The sequence below is a fragment of the Sceloporus occidentalis genome, unplaced genomic scaffold, assembly GCF_023333645.1.
Source record: "Sceloporus occidentalis isolate IW3139 unplaced genomic scaffold, rSceOcc1.0.p SCAF_122, whole genome shotgun sequence".
NCBI classification, from domain to species: Eukaryota; Metazoa; Chordata; class Lepidosauria; order Squamata; family Phrynosomatidae; genus Sceloporus; species Sceloporus occidentalis.
The window spans coordinates 205,692-219,670 of record NW_028317102.1 but is presented as its reverse complement, the minus strand read 5'-3'; the positions used below and the strand labels follow the sequence as shown (position 1 = coordinate 219,670).

The following is a 13,979-nucleotide window of genomic DNA, read 5'->3' as shown; positions in this document are numbered from 1 at the left end:
CTGAAGTTTGCAAGTCAATCTGCGGCGGTTGCCATGGAGACCCCGGGAGCGTCGTTGGGGCGGAGCGTAACATGAAGCTTCTCCAATGAGAAAGTCACTCTGATACTGTATCAACAAGAGGGTGTTTAACACTCTCCCTACCGGGATCCAGGATGCACTGGGAGTTTTAACGTCGAAGAGACTTGACTTCTATTTGTTAACGGCAAATTGTGTTAAATCCACTTTGTACGGTTAAAAGGTCAATTTTAAGGGGCATGTCTACAAATCTTAAAACATCCCATTGTACAACTCTATGGATTATGATGGTGCTATATAAACAGTAAAAAAATAAAAAAAAATAAATAAAAATACAGCAATGTGTAGCCTAGCATCTGAATCCTACCTACAGCCAATGCAATTTACTTTAATTATCTAATATACTTTTGCTTTTTTTAAATGGATGACCTCATTTACAGCCCTGCAGAATCTTGATGATGTCATAAATAAAATATATGGTGGTACAGAAGGAACGTTGTCTGTATAATATGTAACTATTAACTGGCTTGTGTCCTAATTTCCCACAAGCCCATAATGTGTTTGTAAAGCTTATAACAGATATTTATATAAGAGTATATAATTTAATCATATCTACAGAAAGTACAGCATCAAACCCAAAAAAAAAAAAAAAGGCAGGTTCTCACTCAAACAGGAAAAAAATCCCACATCACATAGTTTGTTGATGATATAATCAATGACATCACCGCACTGCTATTTATTTAAATTAAAAAAAAAAGCCTGTTACTTGCAGGTTAAGCGCCCCTTGTCTCCCCAAATTAATGTAATAAATGTAGGATGCACTCATCCCCAGCAAACAGTCCAAATAACGAGGGAATATATAATTTATATAATAAAAGAAAAAAACTCACACAAGTGTTTGGCAAACTGATGCAAAATATTTATTCCAAGTAATTAGCTGCTGTGGTGACATCGCCCTCACATACAGATAACCAGTTTTTTTTTTAATCTGTAAATAATGTTATCAAAATAATCTTCTGAAATCTTCCCCAAGAATGGTAATTTATTTTACCCAAATCTTGTTTTTATTTTACAATCCACCCTGAATGTCAAGGCTGTGAAAAAAAAAAAACAGAAAAAAACAAAAAACAAAAGAATCCTCAATATTTTACAATTGCAAATTTTTTCCCTTAAAAAAAGAAAAAGAAATATGGATGAACAATTCGAACTTCTCAGTAATGAGACAAAGCATGATAGCGAGATATACCTGTGTTATCAACATAAATCAATCACAATTAAGAGCAGAAGGGTTGGAGATTTTCTGAATGGCGATTGCTTTAGCGTGTTAGGGATTTTCTCAATTCAGTCAACAGGCGTTACAAGCTTCTCGTCTCATTGCAAAAATTGGAAAGCCAGGAGTTTGAGATATGCAGCAACGGGGAGGAAAAACCAAAAACAAAAAAAAAAAAAAAAACACAACCCATCTCTTTCCACGCAACATCACAAACCAGTCTTGGGTTTAGGAAGCATAGAGAGACGACAAAGTAAAGACCGCAGGCGTGGTAACAGATTAAAAAAAAAAAAAATACATCTGAAACATTCAACACCTACTCTCTGGAAGCGAGTCAGGGCACCCTGGCAGCAAAGGGCTTAAAACTGTGTCTTGCTTCCCCCCCCCCATAAAGACTAACTTATGCAAGCAAAATGCGATGCTATGAACAGAGTTCTGGTTAGGAAGGGGGGTGCCTTGCTGCTTGCTTCATGTGAGGATCAGGACTCATCATCTGAAGTGTCTGTGCTGCTTGTGTCCGTGTCCGAGCACTCGCTGGGGTCCGGGGTCAGAGGGCCACGCCACGCGAAGAGCAAAGCGCACCGACGTGGCTGTCTCAGGAAGCCATTTTGCCCCACGCCATTTCTCCTGAGCTGTAATGATAAATAGAAAGCAAATGCTTTGTGTCACTTGAATGCATGCGGCTACTACAGTCACGGCCTGCTGGTCCTAGTACAAGTTGCCAGAGTTTGCAAGTGTTGTGATTTAACTACTTGATTATATCAGGATGAAGGGCCCATCGTAAGTGGGCTTCCGCTAGTGTTTGTCTTTTATAATGAATAGTTAAGTATGGCGGTTGAAAACACGTCCCTCTTTCCTAATCTCCCTTTAGCGAATAAACCCCATTATGTCTTAAGACGTAACAGGATATCTTAAGGTAGCAAAGGGGTGAAACAGAACGAGAGACGGACACGAGAACATTGTTTGGTTTGGTCTAGTCTGTTCAGGATAGCCACACACCCGTCACATCACTGCTGACGGAGTCACACTCAGGGTTTATGTCATCAGATGTTCGAGGATTGTAGTCATGCTGTATAATCTAGAGGTATTCTATTTGGAACAGGAACACAGCCGGCAAACCAAATGTCAGCTCAGACTTCTATACATCCTTAAAGGTCTCACTTTTTTTTTTTTTGGAGAAGGAAAATTTGTACCAGAGCTATGTATTAATCAATTATCAAGCACTCACCTGCTGAGATTTGACTTGAAACTCCTGTAATTCTGCTTCTGTTAAAGGCAGACAGTCCTCGTCATTCTCAGGGGACTCCTGCCATCCCATCTCTTTCAGTAATCTGATGGAAAAAAAACAACATACCCAGATTTACCTAGCAGAATCTCCAAAGAGACCCTTTGCCGTGACGTGGTGTAATCTTCTTGCTGGTTACTCTTCAAGGCAAAATACATTTGGTGTCAATCCTTTAGGGTACAACTAGGACTGTCGAACAGCCACCCCACACACCCTGCATGTGCACCCCTCAATATACAACAGAGATCTGGAGAGGCATTCAAGCAATGCAAAGATCACCAAACTCCATAAGAAAGTGTCTCTAGATAACTAGTTTGTGAGCAGTCGACCTAATAATCGAAAATAGGTCTTCTAGATGAATGGAGGAAACCCAGCACGTTACCTGTGCTCTGCTTCCAGTGAATAAGACAGCTTCTCTCTTCTTTCTTCCTGAGAACCGGTGATGCCATTGTGATGGAAGCTCTCCTCGCTATGCTCTCCTTCCAGACCATTCAGGTCAGAAGGGCCTCGTACCTAAGAAAGAGGATATTTCTGCATTGAAAAATTCATTAAATACAAGACAAGTCTGCCTGCTTCTAGGTCTGCCGATCTCAACAGATAAGTTGAAGACGGGTAGCACTTTTGGTTTTTACTATGGATCGCATGGCCGCGTAAGCCTGCCTGTCTTGTGTACCAAGCCATTAGGCAGCAATCTAGTTTGGTTTTCATGATCTCCAGGTTACTGACTGATCAGCAGTACAATCATGCAATACCTCCTGCGGACCTCTTGTGTGAGAAACTCCCCTTGGGACTTAAAGTGATTAATTTCCCCCAAGATAATAATAAATCATCAAGTGGGGAATTTTCTTTTAATCGCCCAGAGGGACCCTCTGATTATTTAAGGCCAATGGTGAAGGGAACTTCAGTAACATTGCTTTAAAGAATCAGCTCAGTTTGCCATTACAGTTTGACATAGTAACCAAAATATCACATTTTCCAATATTTTCACTTCTCCTTAGAAATCTTACTTCTTCCAGTTTGTCGCTATCTCTGTCCTCCGTTTGGTCGGCATCTTGTTCATCTTTTAGAGTCCTGAGGAATTCGCTCTTCTTATCGGGGACCCGTCGAGTCATTCTGCTAAGTCTTGAGATGCTGAGCTCGAGGGGTGGTGTGACGCTGGCTGTTCCCTGCAGCAAATAAAAACCGCATGCATCCACAACTTTTCCAAACACGATCTAACCACAGTATGTTACTGAGCCCTGTAACTTCTGCAGTCACAATTAAGCATCATCTACATTTGGTGCATCTAGTCCATCCATTTTTTTCCTGCTGTAAAAAAATCTCAAACTTTATTTGGTCCCAAATATCCAGCATGCTTAAAAACCATCACAGCTTTTATCATGACTACAGTGAGGCTGTTCCTTACATTACATCCTTTTGCCTCCTTTGAAATCAAACTCTATACATAGAGATTTTAGTCTTTCATTATAGTTGTATGTGCATAAACTTGGTTCCAAACTACAACAACATGTGACCCTGGTCTTAAGGTTATTAAATAATCGAGGAGAGAGAGAATGGCTCTTTGCACTGGGCACCTTACCTCTTTGGGGGCAGAGAACAGGGGTGTTGGGGCTTGTACTAATGGCTTTGTGGCCAACACTGGGCTAGTGAAAGCAGAATCTCTGTTGGAAAATAGCGAGCCAGGTTTGGAATCGCGGCCATTGGACTTCCATGCACCAGGCTGTAAGAAAGAAGTGATGACCTTATTGAAGAACCAACACAAACTATGGTGTAACAAAAATGCATTCGATTTAGACGATTAAAACTGTGGGTAATGCCACTATCAAAGATGAGCTGTCCAGAAACACAGCTTCCCAGAAACAATGTAACGTCTTCTTACAACTTTGAGCACTTTGACACCCAATTAATTGTTTCTCCAGACTTACAGAGCATAGATTCCTGTCAACAGATGCTGCAAACTAAACAGGACATTTGCACCACATAGGGATTAGACAACATAATTCTGTGGTTCACCGGTCACCTTAATGTCTCCCCCTGACAGTACCTTGGCTGAAGAGAGTGCGGATTTAGGGACCAGATTCTTGTACACAATAGGCCCAGATGGGCTGGTCTTGGTGCCACCATTAGAAAGATGAGGTACTGGAGATGCAAATGCTGCAGAGAAGGCAGACGGGTCCTCCTTTGAGATCTTTTTGATGACCAGCATCTTTGTTGGCTGCTTGGCAGTGGGAGGATTTTCTGTATAATAATAAAATGTCATCAGAATACATGATTGCAATTCTGAAAATATTTCATATTAACCAAATGCATCTTCAGTGAACTACCAAAGTTTTGCGTTGTGCTTACGGCTACAGAGGGTATAAAGCATTAAAACTGAGTTGCCCTCATAAAACGTGAAATATTGAACACTAGCGCTTGTCGCATGTACTGGCAAAGTTTTCACATACCCCAAACGCCTGTCCCAGTTTGTTTACTCTGGATAACATGCTTGCTGGTCTCAGGATTTAAAGATGGCTGGGGAAAAAAAAAAAAAAAAGATTGAGAATAGATTTGTAAAGAAGCCTATGGCTCACCAAAAGTTTAGGTAAAAAATAAATAAAAAATACATAAGTCATCATGCAAATGTATAAGATGTATTTGCATTATGCACAGTTCCTGTTAATGAGGTCTGTATACGCTCCATTTATTTAAGTATTGGACACCAACTAAAAGGGAAGGATGAGTCACAGATTGGCAGCCATACTATCTATATGTTAAATTCCTTAGATTCCTCTAATATAGCAGAGCCAAGAAACCGTATTGAGTCTTTGTTTCACCTAGACACATAAAGCAGGCCAACAGAGGGACACTATGAGCAACATTGGAGAATTCTCCGCTTGCCATATTAGCAAAGTTTCCAATATCAGACCAGATTCCTGTTCAACCAGCAATTTGGAATATGTGCTAGAAAACAGAAAAAAGGTGAGATTCCAAGCTACACCAATTCAGGGAATTTTCAGGGTGGCGGCAAGGTTCAAATGTTTTTTATTTTTACCCTATAGTTGGCATTTCTGCCTTGTTTGTGAGGGTATTGATTAATCCTTAAGCAAGGAGATAAATCACATGTGTGAGGCCATAATACCAGAAATACAACTTGAAAGCTACCAGCTTTCTGCCAGTAAGCTTAAGACTCTCTAAAGAGTGAATTGTTGGTGAAGCTCTTCTCCTACAAGCAGGGCTGAGCTGGCTCTGCCAAAGTCTTTAAGTTTACCTGTACATTACGTAGGGTCAACTCACCCCTTCTACCATAACTAAAGGGAATTGTTTGATGTACACTATTTAAAGTTAACACAGTTTGTAAATGCAGATTATTTTTTTTTAGCACTCAACATACAAAGTCCTCCTCTTCAAACTGGGGTTTTTTTCTTTCCGCGTTCTTTTCCTCTCTGGCCTCTGGCGTCTGCTTTTCCTGCAAGGAGGTGTTTTTACGAGACAGGGCAGTGCCATTGCGATGACGATGGCCCGGGTTCCCTGCACCGCTGCCATTTCCTCCTCCACGTGGCACAGAACCTTCCTGCCCGCGGGGCCCTCCATGCCAACTGGATTGTGTACTGACGTTGAAGCCTTTCGAGACCCCAGAGTCCACTGAATCATGTCGCATAAAGGATGGCTGGTGCCAAGAATCTATAAGAAAACCGTTAAAACAAATGTCAGGAAATTGCAAGAAATGGAAAAAAAAAGCAACATCCAGGGTTCCCATTCTGTATGAACTGGTTGTATTGTTAGGTTATATTTCAGATTATTACCTCCCGTAGTCCGGAGAGTCCCATTGTTGAAGAAGCCATCTGAAGAGTTATGCCTTCTGCGACTCACTCCCAAACGGCCCTCTCCCCTGGGTAGATGCTCTCCATGTTTCTCAACAATACCAGATGAGGGCTATGAGAACATCAAGAAAAATTAAAGTTATGAAGTTGTACAATGGAGAGTTAAATAAAAATATTACCAGGAACATTTAACAAGAATTTTAACGCACGGCATTTATGGCAGAGTATAAAGCCCATGTTGGCTTCAGAAGAAACACTGACATGTTTGATAACAAGGTCTTAAAAAAAATAATGCATGTTCTGTTTTTATTTTCTACTAGGTCTGTATTAGGAGTGGAGAAATCAACGTAGCCAGACAGACCAGTTTAAGAATTAGCTGGGAATTTCGATAAGCCCGGAAGGGACACATCGTTGGTGTTCAATTCGAGATGGCCCAACTGTAAAATACTAAAAGCTTTAGCTACTCCTAAGGTTTTATCAGACCTGCCTATGAATATTAGAACATTGAGAATCCACCGATATTCAGCTTGTTTGACTTGGTCAAACATCAGAGCAGCTCTCCAAGAGCTGAAGGTGTGTAGCATTACGCTGTTCCCCAGCTGATGCTATTTATAAGCGGTATGCTTCTCAGATGTCCCTGCTCATACCATAAAATGAGAAAGCAGATGGCAACGTACACTTTCTTTACAGCACAGAGTCCAGCGTCATGGTTGGCATCATACCTTGGTGGACTGTGGTGTGGAGAAGTTAAGCCAAGCAGGAACAAAGTCATGCTGCGCCATTTAGGTCCTGAGTCTTCTGTCAATGAATTGAGGCATTAATCCTCATGGCCAAGGCAGGACCTGCTGGGGGGAAAAGAAACAGGAAGTTCTACTTACCGAGAGCTTCTTTTCCCTGTCAATCCCTGGTGACAAGAGGAGTCTATCCTAGTGTCACCTGGGATGGCAGGGAAAAACACCTCAAGTATTAGAGTAAAGTATTTATTTTGGTAAATAAACCATTTTGCAGTAAGAAAAATCACTTGCTTGCTCTACCAGCGGCTGTGGCCTTTACTGCCCCTGTAGTCTTTTACACCATGCAAGCTGGTAGAATGCCTTCAAAAATACACGTTGATCATTTGTTATTGAACAAAAGGCAAGTGAACTAAAGAAAAATCTAAAATCATATCAACATTTGGTGTGACCACCCTTTGCCAGCATCTATGTACACCTGCAAACAGTTTAAGGAACTCGGCATGAAAGTTGTTCCATCTTGGAGAACTAGCACCGTTCTTCTGTGGTTTTAGGCAGCCTCCGTTGCTTCTCTCTCTTCATGTTATCCCAAACAGACTTGATGATGTTAAGATCAATCCATTCTATCACAGCCAGAACTCCTCCTTTATGTTAATGACTTTAGCTGTATGTTTGGCGGCGTCACCATGCTGCAGAATACATTTGGGGGCCAACCTGATGCCTCCCCGATGGCCTTGGATGATGGACGACTATGCGCCTATACTCAGTATCGAGTGTTTGGCTGTTCCTGTTTCAGTTAATGATTGTGTTTCAACCGATATGTTCAATCGATGACTATTAGCACCTGTTTGGTGTAAAGTCATACACCATTATCTGACTACAAAATCCCAGACTCTATGCAAACGTACGTAGAAGAATCGATGTGGTTTTGAATGGAAAGGGTGGTCAAATATTTGATATTTCTTCTGTTCACTGTGCATTTTTGTTAAACGATAAACTATTAACATGTCTATATTTCAAAGCATTCGTTCACCTAAAACGTTTGCACAGAACTTATGATGACCTCAACGTACAGGACCACCAATAAAAAAAATGTATAAGTTAAAAATAAAATGTAAAAGTACTTACCCCCTACTCTGAATAACACTGGCAGCTCCTTCCAGTTTTGCGTGACGGGTCTTTAGATGGGTATTAAAAATTCCCAGCAAAATAGGAAATAAAGACAGCCCAGCAGGAAGCCTGGCAGGGTAACTACCCTTATTCCTACATGCCAGCTTGCCTCCTTTCGAACACACCCCACGTTAAGCACTCATCTTATTTTAAATGGCGAGCAAAAAAAAAAAAAAAAAAAAAAAGTTAAATATATGGATATTTAAAAAAAAAAAAAAAAAAAAAATATCTTTGGGAAAAGACTGCGCTCACATGAGTCAAATAGGAGGGTAATGTTGAAACAGAAGAAAAGCCAAAAATCCACACATAAAAAAAAAATAAATTATACTACCGTGTTCACCTCATTAAACAGGTGTGTGTCCTTGTCAAGTCAATGTGGCATTTTATTACTGTCATATTAGTCTCTTTACAAAAAAAATAATCACGACTTTCAGGAACAAAGAATAATAAAAGTCCAAGCATGCACTGATTCTTCTGTAAGTCTACTTGGGGCCCTCATTAATTTAAAACACGAATACTAAAGGCAAGCCAAGAAAATAAGTCATGCATGTCTCTAGGCATCTGGTCACGTAAGAAAAGACTGTCATTATCATAAATTCAGTCAAAAATGTGGTAGACAGGACTTAGAAATAAGTGTCCATCATCCTTGGTCAATATTGGCATAGTCTGCAAAAAAAAAAAAAAAAACTTCCACTGACAGATTTGGAAAAAAAATTATGGAAAGGAACAAATTCCAAACAAAGGGTTTATGGGGCCGAGATGATTAGAATGTTTTCCGTATGGCACTTTCACTGGGCATCCAACACTGCAAAAAAAAGAAATAAAAAAAGATATAATAAAGTGGTACGTTATGCGTAAACAGACTTTTTTTTTTTATTATTTTTTTTTTTTTTAAGAAGCCAAGAGTGCCATTAAGGACGCATCGTAAACAGAAAAAGTGCAAATTTAATACCAAGATCAGGCTTAAAATTAAACTATTCAAGAAAATAATAAACTTCATTTATATGAAAAATGGGTACACTTGATATGCTGTTTTTATGGACAGAAAGTCATAATTACGGTAAAGCAAAAACAAACAAACAAAAAAATCCACATAGGTGATTTGTAGTATTTGGTAAATCTGATTATCCGGCTCGGGAAGTTTGTGTGGTTACAGGTTTGTCTCATTTTGTGGTATGGATGCAACCTTACCACCTGCAGAATTTTCCTTTAAATACCAATTTGTAGCTACGGTTCACAAACACAAATAGTAAATTTAATTCACGATCACGCGAGTTTATAATCTGCTAACCAAACAAGAAAAACTAGAGATCAAAAGTTTTTGTTTTTCTTCTTTTCACATCCCTACAATGGACAGGCATGTGAACAAATTTACACAACGAACCCGCCACAATACCATGACACTGCCGTGTTAAGTAAAACATTTTATTCGGCCAACATATAGATTCACGTGAGCTTTCAGGGACCTCATCCGAGGAAGAGGAGACCACTGAGCTCCCCGAAAGCCTGTGACGATATATTTTAGTGTTGGTCCAATCAAAAAGGTTGCCCCTCCAATCGAAGACTCTGTAGTTTCTTGGACCGATGCAGGTATCCATCTAAATAACAGATGAGACAGCAGGACGCGGGTATATTGGGAAAATTGACCTATGTGCTTTTAACCGATTTGCACGGAATATTGTATAGACCGCTTATTTTTGGGACCCAAAGCAGATGCAACAATTGGGATGACAGAAGTATCTTAAAAGGTGGAAACAGTAACAATAGATCCATATACCGACCCGTCGGCTACAAGGGACGTCAGAAATCTATATAAAACATTGCTGCGCCAACAAGATAGGATTACATTTTGTTTGTCTTCTTTTAAACCACCAGAAGAAAATAGGTATAAAGTTACATCTCATTGATGATTATACACACATATTTAGTAAGCAAAAATGAAAGTTTAATTGAGGATAGTTTATAAACCACCTGCAATGGCATTAATTAAAAACAAACTGAGCTAATTATATGTTTAAGACACGGGAACACCTTTTAAACAGGTTAACTGGCTTTAAAAAACTACTGTAACGACGGGATCTTCACTCGCCATTTTCAGACTAAAGATGTGTAAAAAAAAAAAAAAAAAAAAAAAATTAATCCTGCAGCATAAAGCCATTCGCTATCCAAAGAATCTGTGCCCCTTTAACAAATTAAGCACCATATTTAACACCGTTTAATCAAGTTCCAGCAGAGCAGCAGGGCTTTTTATTCCATGTTTCCTTTTGTTTCGTTGTTGCTTTTATCTGGCTCGCTCGGCATTAGTGATGTTACCCTCCGTGCGACATCTCTTGCGCTGCACATCAGCGATCACTAGTGCCGGGGAAACCGCATGTGTCCGTGTACCTGCGTGCAAAAGGGCAGGCAGCGGGGTTAGGATACAGATCCCCCGCAGCGGTACAGGGGACCCGTATCCTACTCTCCGATACGCTCAGACAGCCTCCCCTGCCAGCACTTCCCACGGGGGGGGGGGGGGGGGGAATTGGGGGAAGACACCGGCAGCGGAGGTCGTTCACGCTTATCGCCGCAGCCGGTGAACGTCCGCACGATGCGTTTTACCTCTGCCCCCAAGACTTACCAGAGCAGACTCCCGGGTGTTTTGCGGGGCCGGCGGGGGACATCTACGCAATACGTGTACACAACCTCCGGTGGCGGCACATCAGCTGAGTGCCGGCACCGGAAGTTGTGTTGCGTAGATGTCCCCCGCCGGCCCCGCAAGACACCCGGGAGTCTGCTCTGGTAAGTCGGGGGGGGAGGACAGTGGCAGCATATTTCAGGGGTGGGCAGGACAGTGGCAGCATATCCCGGGGGGGGGGGGGGGGGGGACAGAGTGGCAGCATATCTATTAAAAAAACTTTTTCTTTAAAAAAGCACCAAACTTTTAGGGTGCGGCCTATATTCAGGTGCAGCCTATATCCGAGCCAATACGGTACTTCTTTGGGTAAAGTAGGTTCGCACCGAAGACCACGTGCTTTTATTTAATTGTTCCAATAACCTCCATTTATCTGCAGACCTGGCGGCCCCCATTGTCCAACGCGTTGCAGTCTGGCATGTATCAGTATGGAGACATATTAAACAAAAGTAGATATTTTTTTTCTCCAAAAAAAAATATGTAACTAATTTTTAATCTTATACTAGCAGGAAAAAAAAAAAAATTATAAAAAAAAAAAGGGTAGGAGTTTCCCTTTAAATGAGAATATATATGGGTATATCGATTAAAATGACACGACGTGTAGAAAACGCAACATGAAGCTGGAACTGTACACAAAATGTCATCCCGAGGGGCATTTACAACAATCTTCGCTGCAATGTGCGAGACACGAGATATCCAGGGATTACCAAGGTCATTAACAGGGGCTTAACGCCATGGACACCCCCCGTAACAGTACGCCTGTTCAGGGAGAAAAACGTCCAGCACTTGGGGCAACGGCAAGTTAAGGCATAAACAGGCAGCGGTGATTCTAAAAGATTGGCTCGTGTCCCCTGTGACCGGAATCGTGCCCTTTAGAAATGTTAAAGGCATCAACCATTGGATAGATTGAAATTATACAGAAGATGTTTCAGCTCATCGCGGTTTGCTGGATTAGTGGTAATTGGGAGAGCGCATGTGGGATATCCTCTAACAGTATTACCATATAACTCAGTCACATAGCTGCGCTACACCGGGGCACAATCACACTGAAAAGGTAAACCACGCGATTCTCAGAAGCAAGAAAGGACGCATCTTTCACAAAATACAATAACCGGCGCCAGCCGTAAAGATCAATAGTGATGTAAAACGCAGAGGTGCACACAACAGAGATTACAGGCGTGTGATTATTGTTTCACAATGGCAGATTCCTACACTCTGTCTTGGGGTTCTTCAAATAGTCCTGAATTTCAGGCTATGCGATCAAGGACCAGTAGATAATCACTGATTGATACGGAGTGATTGATTCCCAGAGCCTGTGGCTGTTTAGATGTCCTGCTAGCCGACAACTCAATTCACTTAGAAGACAAGCGCTGAACCCACAGCCTTGAGGACGGAAGTTTCCGCAGCCTTTGGTTTTCAGGCATGATCCAACTTAAACTGGGATGACAATATTACATAGGCGCACAATATATTTCTTTCCCTTGGTTATAAAACCCAGTACTGCATACAATGCAAGTAAGCCCCCGCCGCGGTATACAGGAATCCTGGTTTCATCTCATTTTTCTCCAATTAATATCCCTTTATTCGCAGACGCAGAGATCGAGTCCGCTCAAAACACCAGTCTGAGCCCATTCTTTATGGAAAGGTTAGAAGTCCGCTTCTCCATAGACTTTCTTTTGTCAGAAAGTCCGGCTGGATGATTTCAGACTGAGCCATTCTATTGTTCGCCACATTATAATAAGGAACCAGAGGCTAACAAGACAGCGAGAATCCATACAAATGTTCAATATGTAGCCGACTGAAAAAAAGCAAAAAAAAAAAAAAAAAAGCCAATATCTCTTTTTGATGCCGTGACTAGTAAAAAATAAATGGTAGAAGTTGCCTTTTAAAGTCATCCAAGTACATTACAGAGGCTTTTAAATATATCCAATTAATGAGGCTTTATGAATATACCCCATTCCCAGGAATTCACATCACTGACTGGGCGAGAAAGTTTTCATCAGATAACATGTGATAACGGTTTAACAATTTAGTATTTATTGTATAGTTATACTTGTCAGAACCACGGTCTACATTTTAGTATTAAAACCAGGTTTCGGAGCATTAAAGGCAGGCGCCGAAACATTCCACGTCGCTTACAAGGCTGGCTATCCTGCCGTCTGCAGCTGGACGCGGAGATGAAACGACTTTCTCCGTCACGTGGAGACGGACGCTCCTTCCATGATTGCAACAATCAGAAATACTTTGTTTATTGTTCAACAGTTAACGACGCAGACGGCCAAGAATCAGGAGTCCCTCCTCTGCGTCTGGATGGACGGTTTTAAAATGTTCCATCTGCTCCACGATCCCCGGGACTTTATCAGACATCAGCAGTAGAGCATTTAAAAATAACACCAAGGATGAACCGGGATATCTTTACAACAAACTAGCGCAGCAAAGACAAAATCAGAGAAATGAATGGCTTTTAGGTAGCGACGCAGGCTTCATTAACTTAAAACGCTGGAATCCCGCTTCTAGTGGATTACTCTTCGGCAGCCCGAGTAAAATTCAAATATTGGATCAAGAGTTGGTTAAGCAGATAACCCGATTCCTCTCCGGTGCATCAGATTCTTAACCATAGTGTTATCTGGTGGGCTTGGCTACGTTTATTTCCATCCGGTTCCCTGGTTTGGAAGTTTATGGCGCTCACAGTATCCGTAACCCCTGAGGTTATATCATGTTACAGAACAACGAGCAGCAACCGGGACGGAGGGGCAATTACATACGAATCCCCCCACACACACACACACTGCGGGGAGTAGGACAAAAACGTAAAGGCATCAACAACTCTAATATAACGCTATACAGAATCATAGCGAAGGGCAGCTTTTATCACCCTAATTGCGCCTCGGACTGAACATTTATACAATATTTCAGTGTGAGCAAAACCCTACAGTTTTTAGAACTATATTCAGTGAAACATTACGGCATAGACGGTTATACTTCAAAGGAGAGTAAGGTGACATCTGCAAAGAATATGTAAGGATCATTTATC

The 13,979-nt window shown here is 41.3% G+C and overlaps 1 protein-coding gene across 1 annotated transcript; it reads right to left on the bottom strand.

Annotated features, from left to right (window-relative positions):
• Positions 1 to 1,764: 1,764 nt before the first annotated feature.
• Positions 1,765 to 7,155, bottom strand: LOC149282123 (vasculin-like protein 1). The gene is made up of 10 exons (XM_089498615.1): positions 7,096 to 7,155; positions 6,356 to 6,485; positions 5,944 to 6,233; positions 5,018 to 5,084; positions 4,615 to 4,808; positions 4,150 to 4,290; positions 3,559 to 3,736; positions 2,953 to 3,076; positions 2,514 to 2,616; positions 1,765 to 1,917 (listed from the first exon to the last, which is right to left on the bottom strand). Exons 1-10 carry the CDS (start codon positions 7,153 to 7,155, stop codon positions 1,765 to 1,767), a joined length of 1,440 nt encoding a protein of 479 aa, XP_089354741.1.
• Between the last annotated feature and the right edge of the window lie 6,824 nt (positions 7,156 to 13,979).

Excerpts from the sequence above, each read along its gene's own strand:
- LOC149282123 (XM_089498615.1), bottom strand. The coding sequence starts at position 7,155 with ATGGCGCAGCATGACTTTGTTCCTGCTTGGCTTAACTTCTCCACACCA. Across the intron at positions 6,486-7,095 it reads CCACACCACAGTCCACCAAG|CCCTCATCTGGTATTGTTGA; the intron begins GTATGATGCCAA and ends ATGTTCTCATAG. Across the intron at positions 5,085-5,943 it reads AGTTTGAAGAGGAGGACTTT|CCATCTTTAAATCCTGAGAC; the intron begins GTATGTTGAGTG and ends TTTTTTCCCCAG.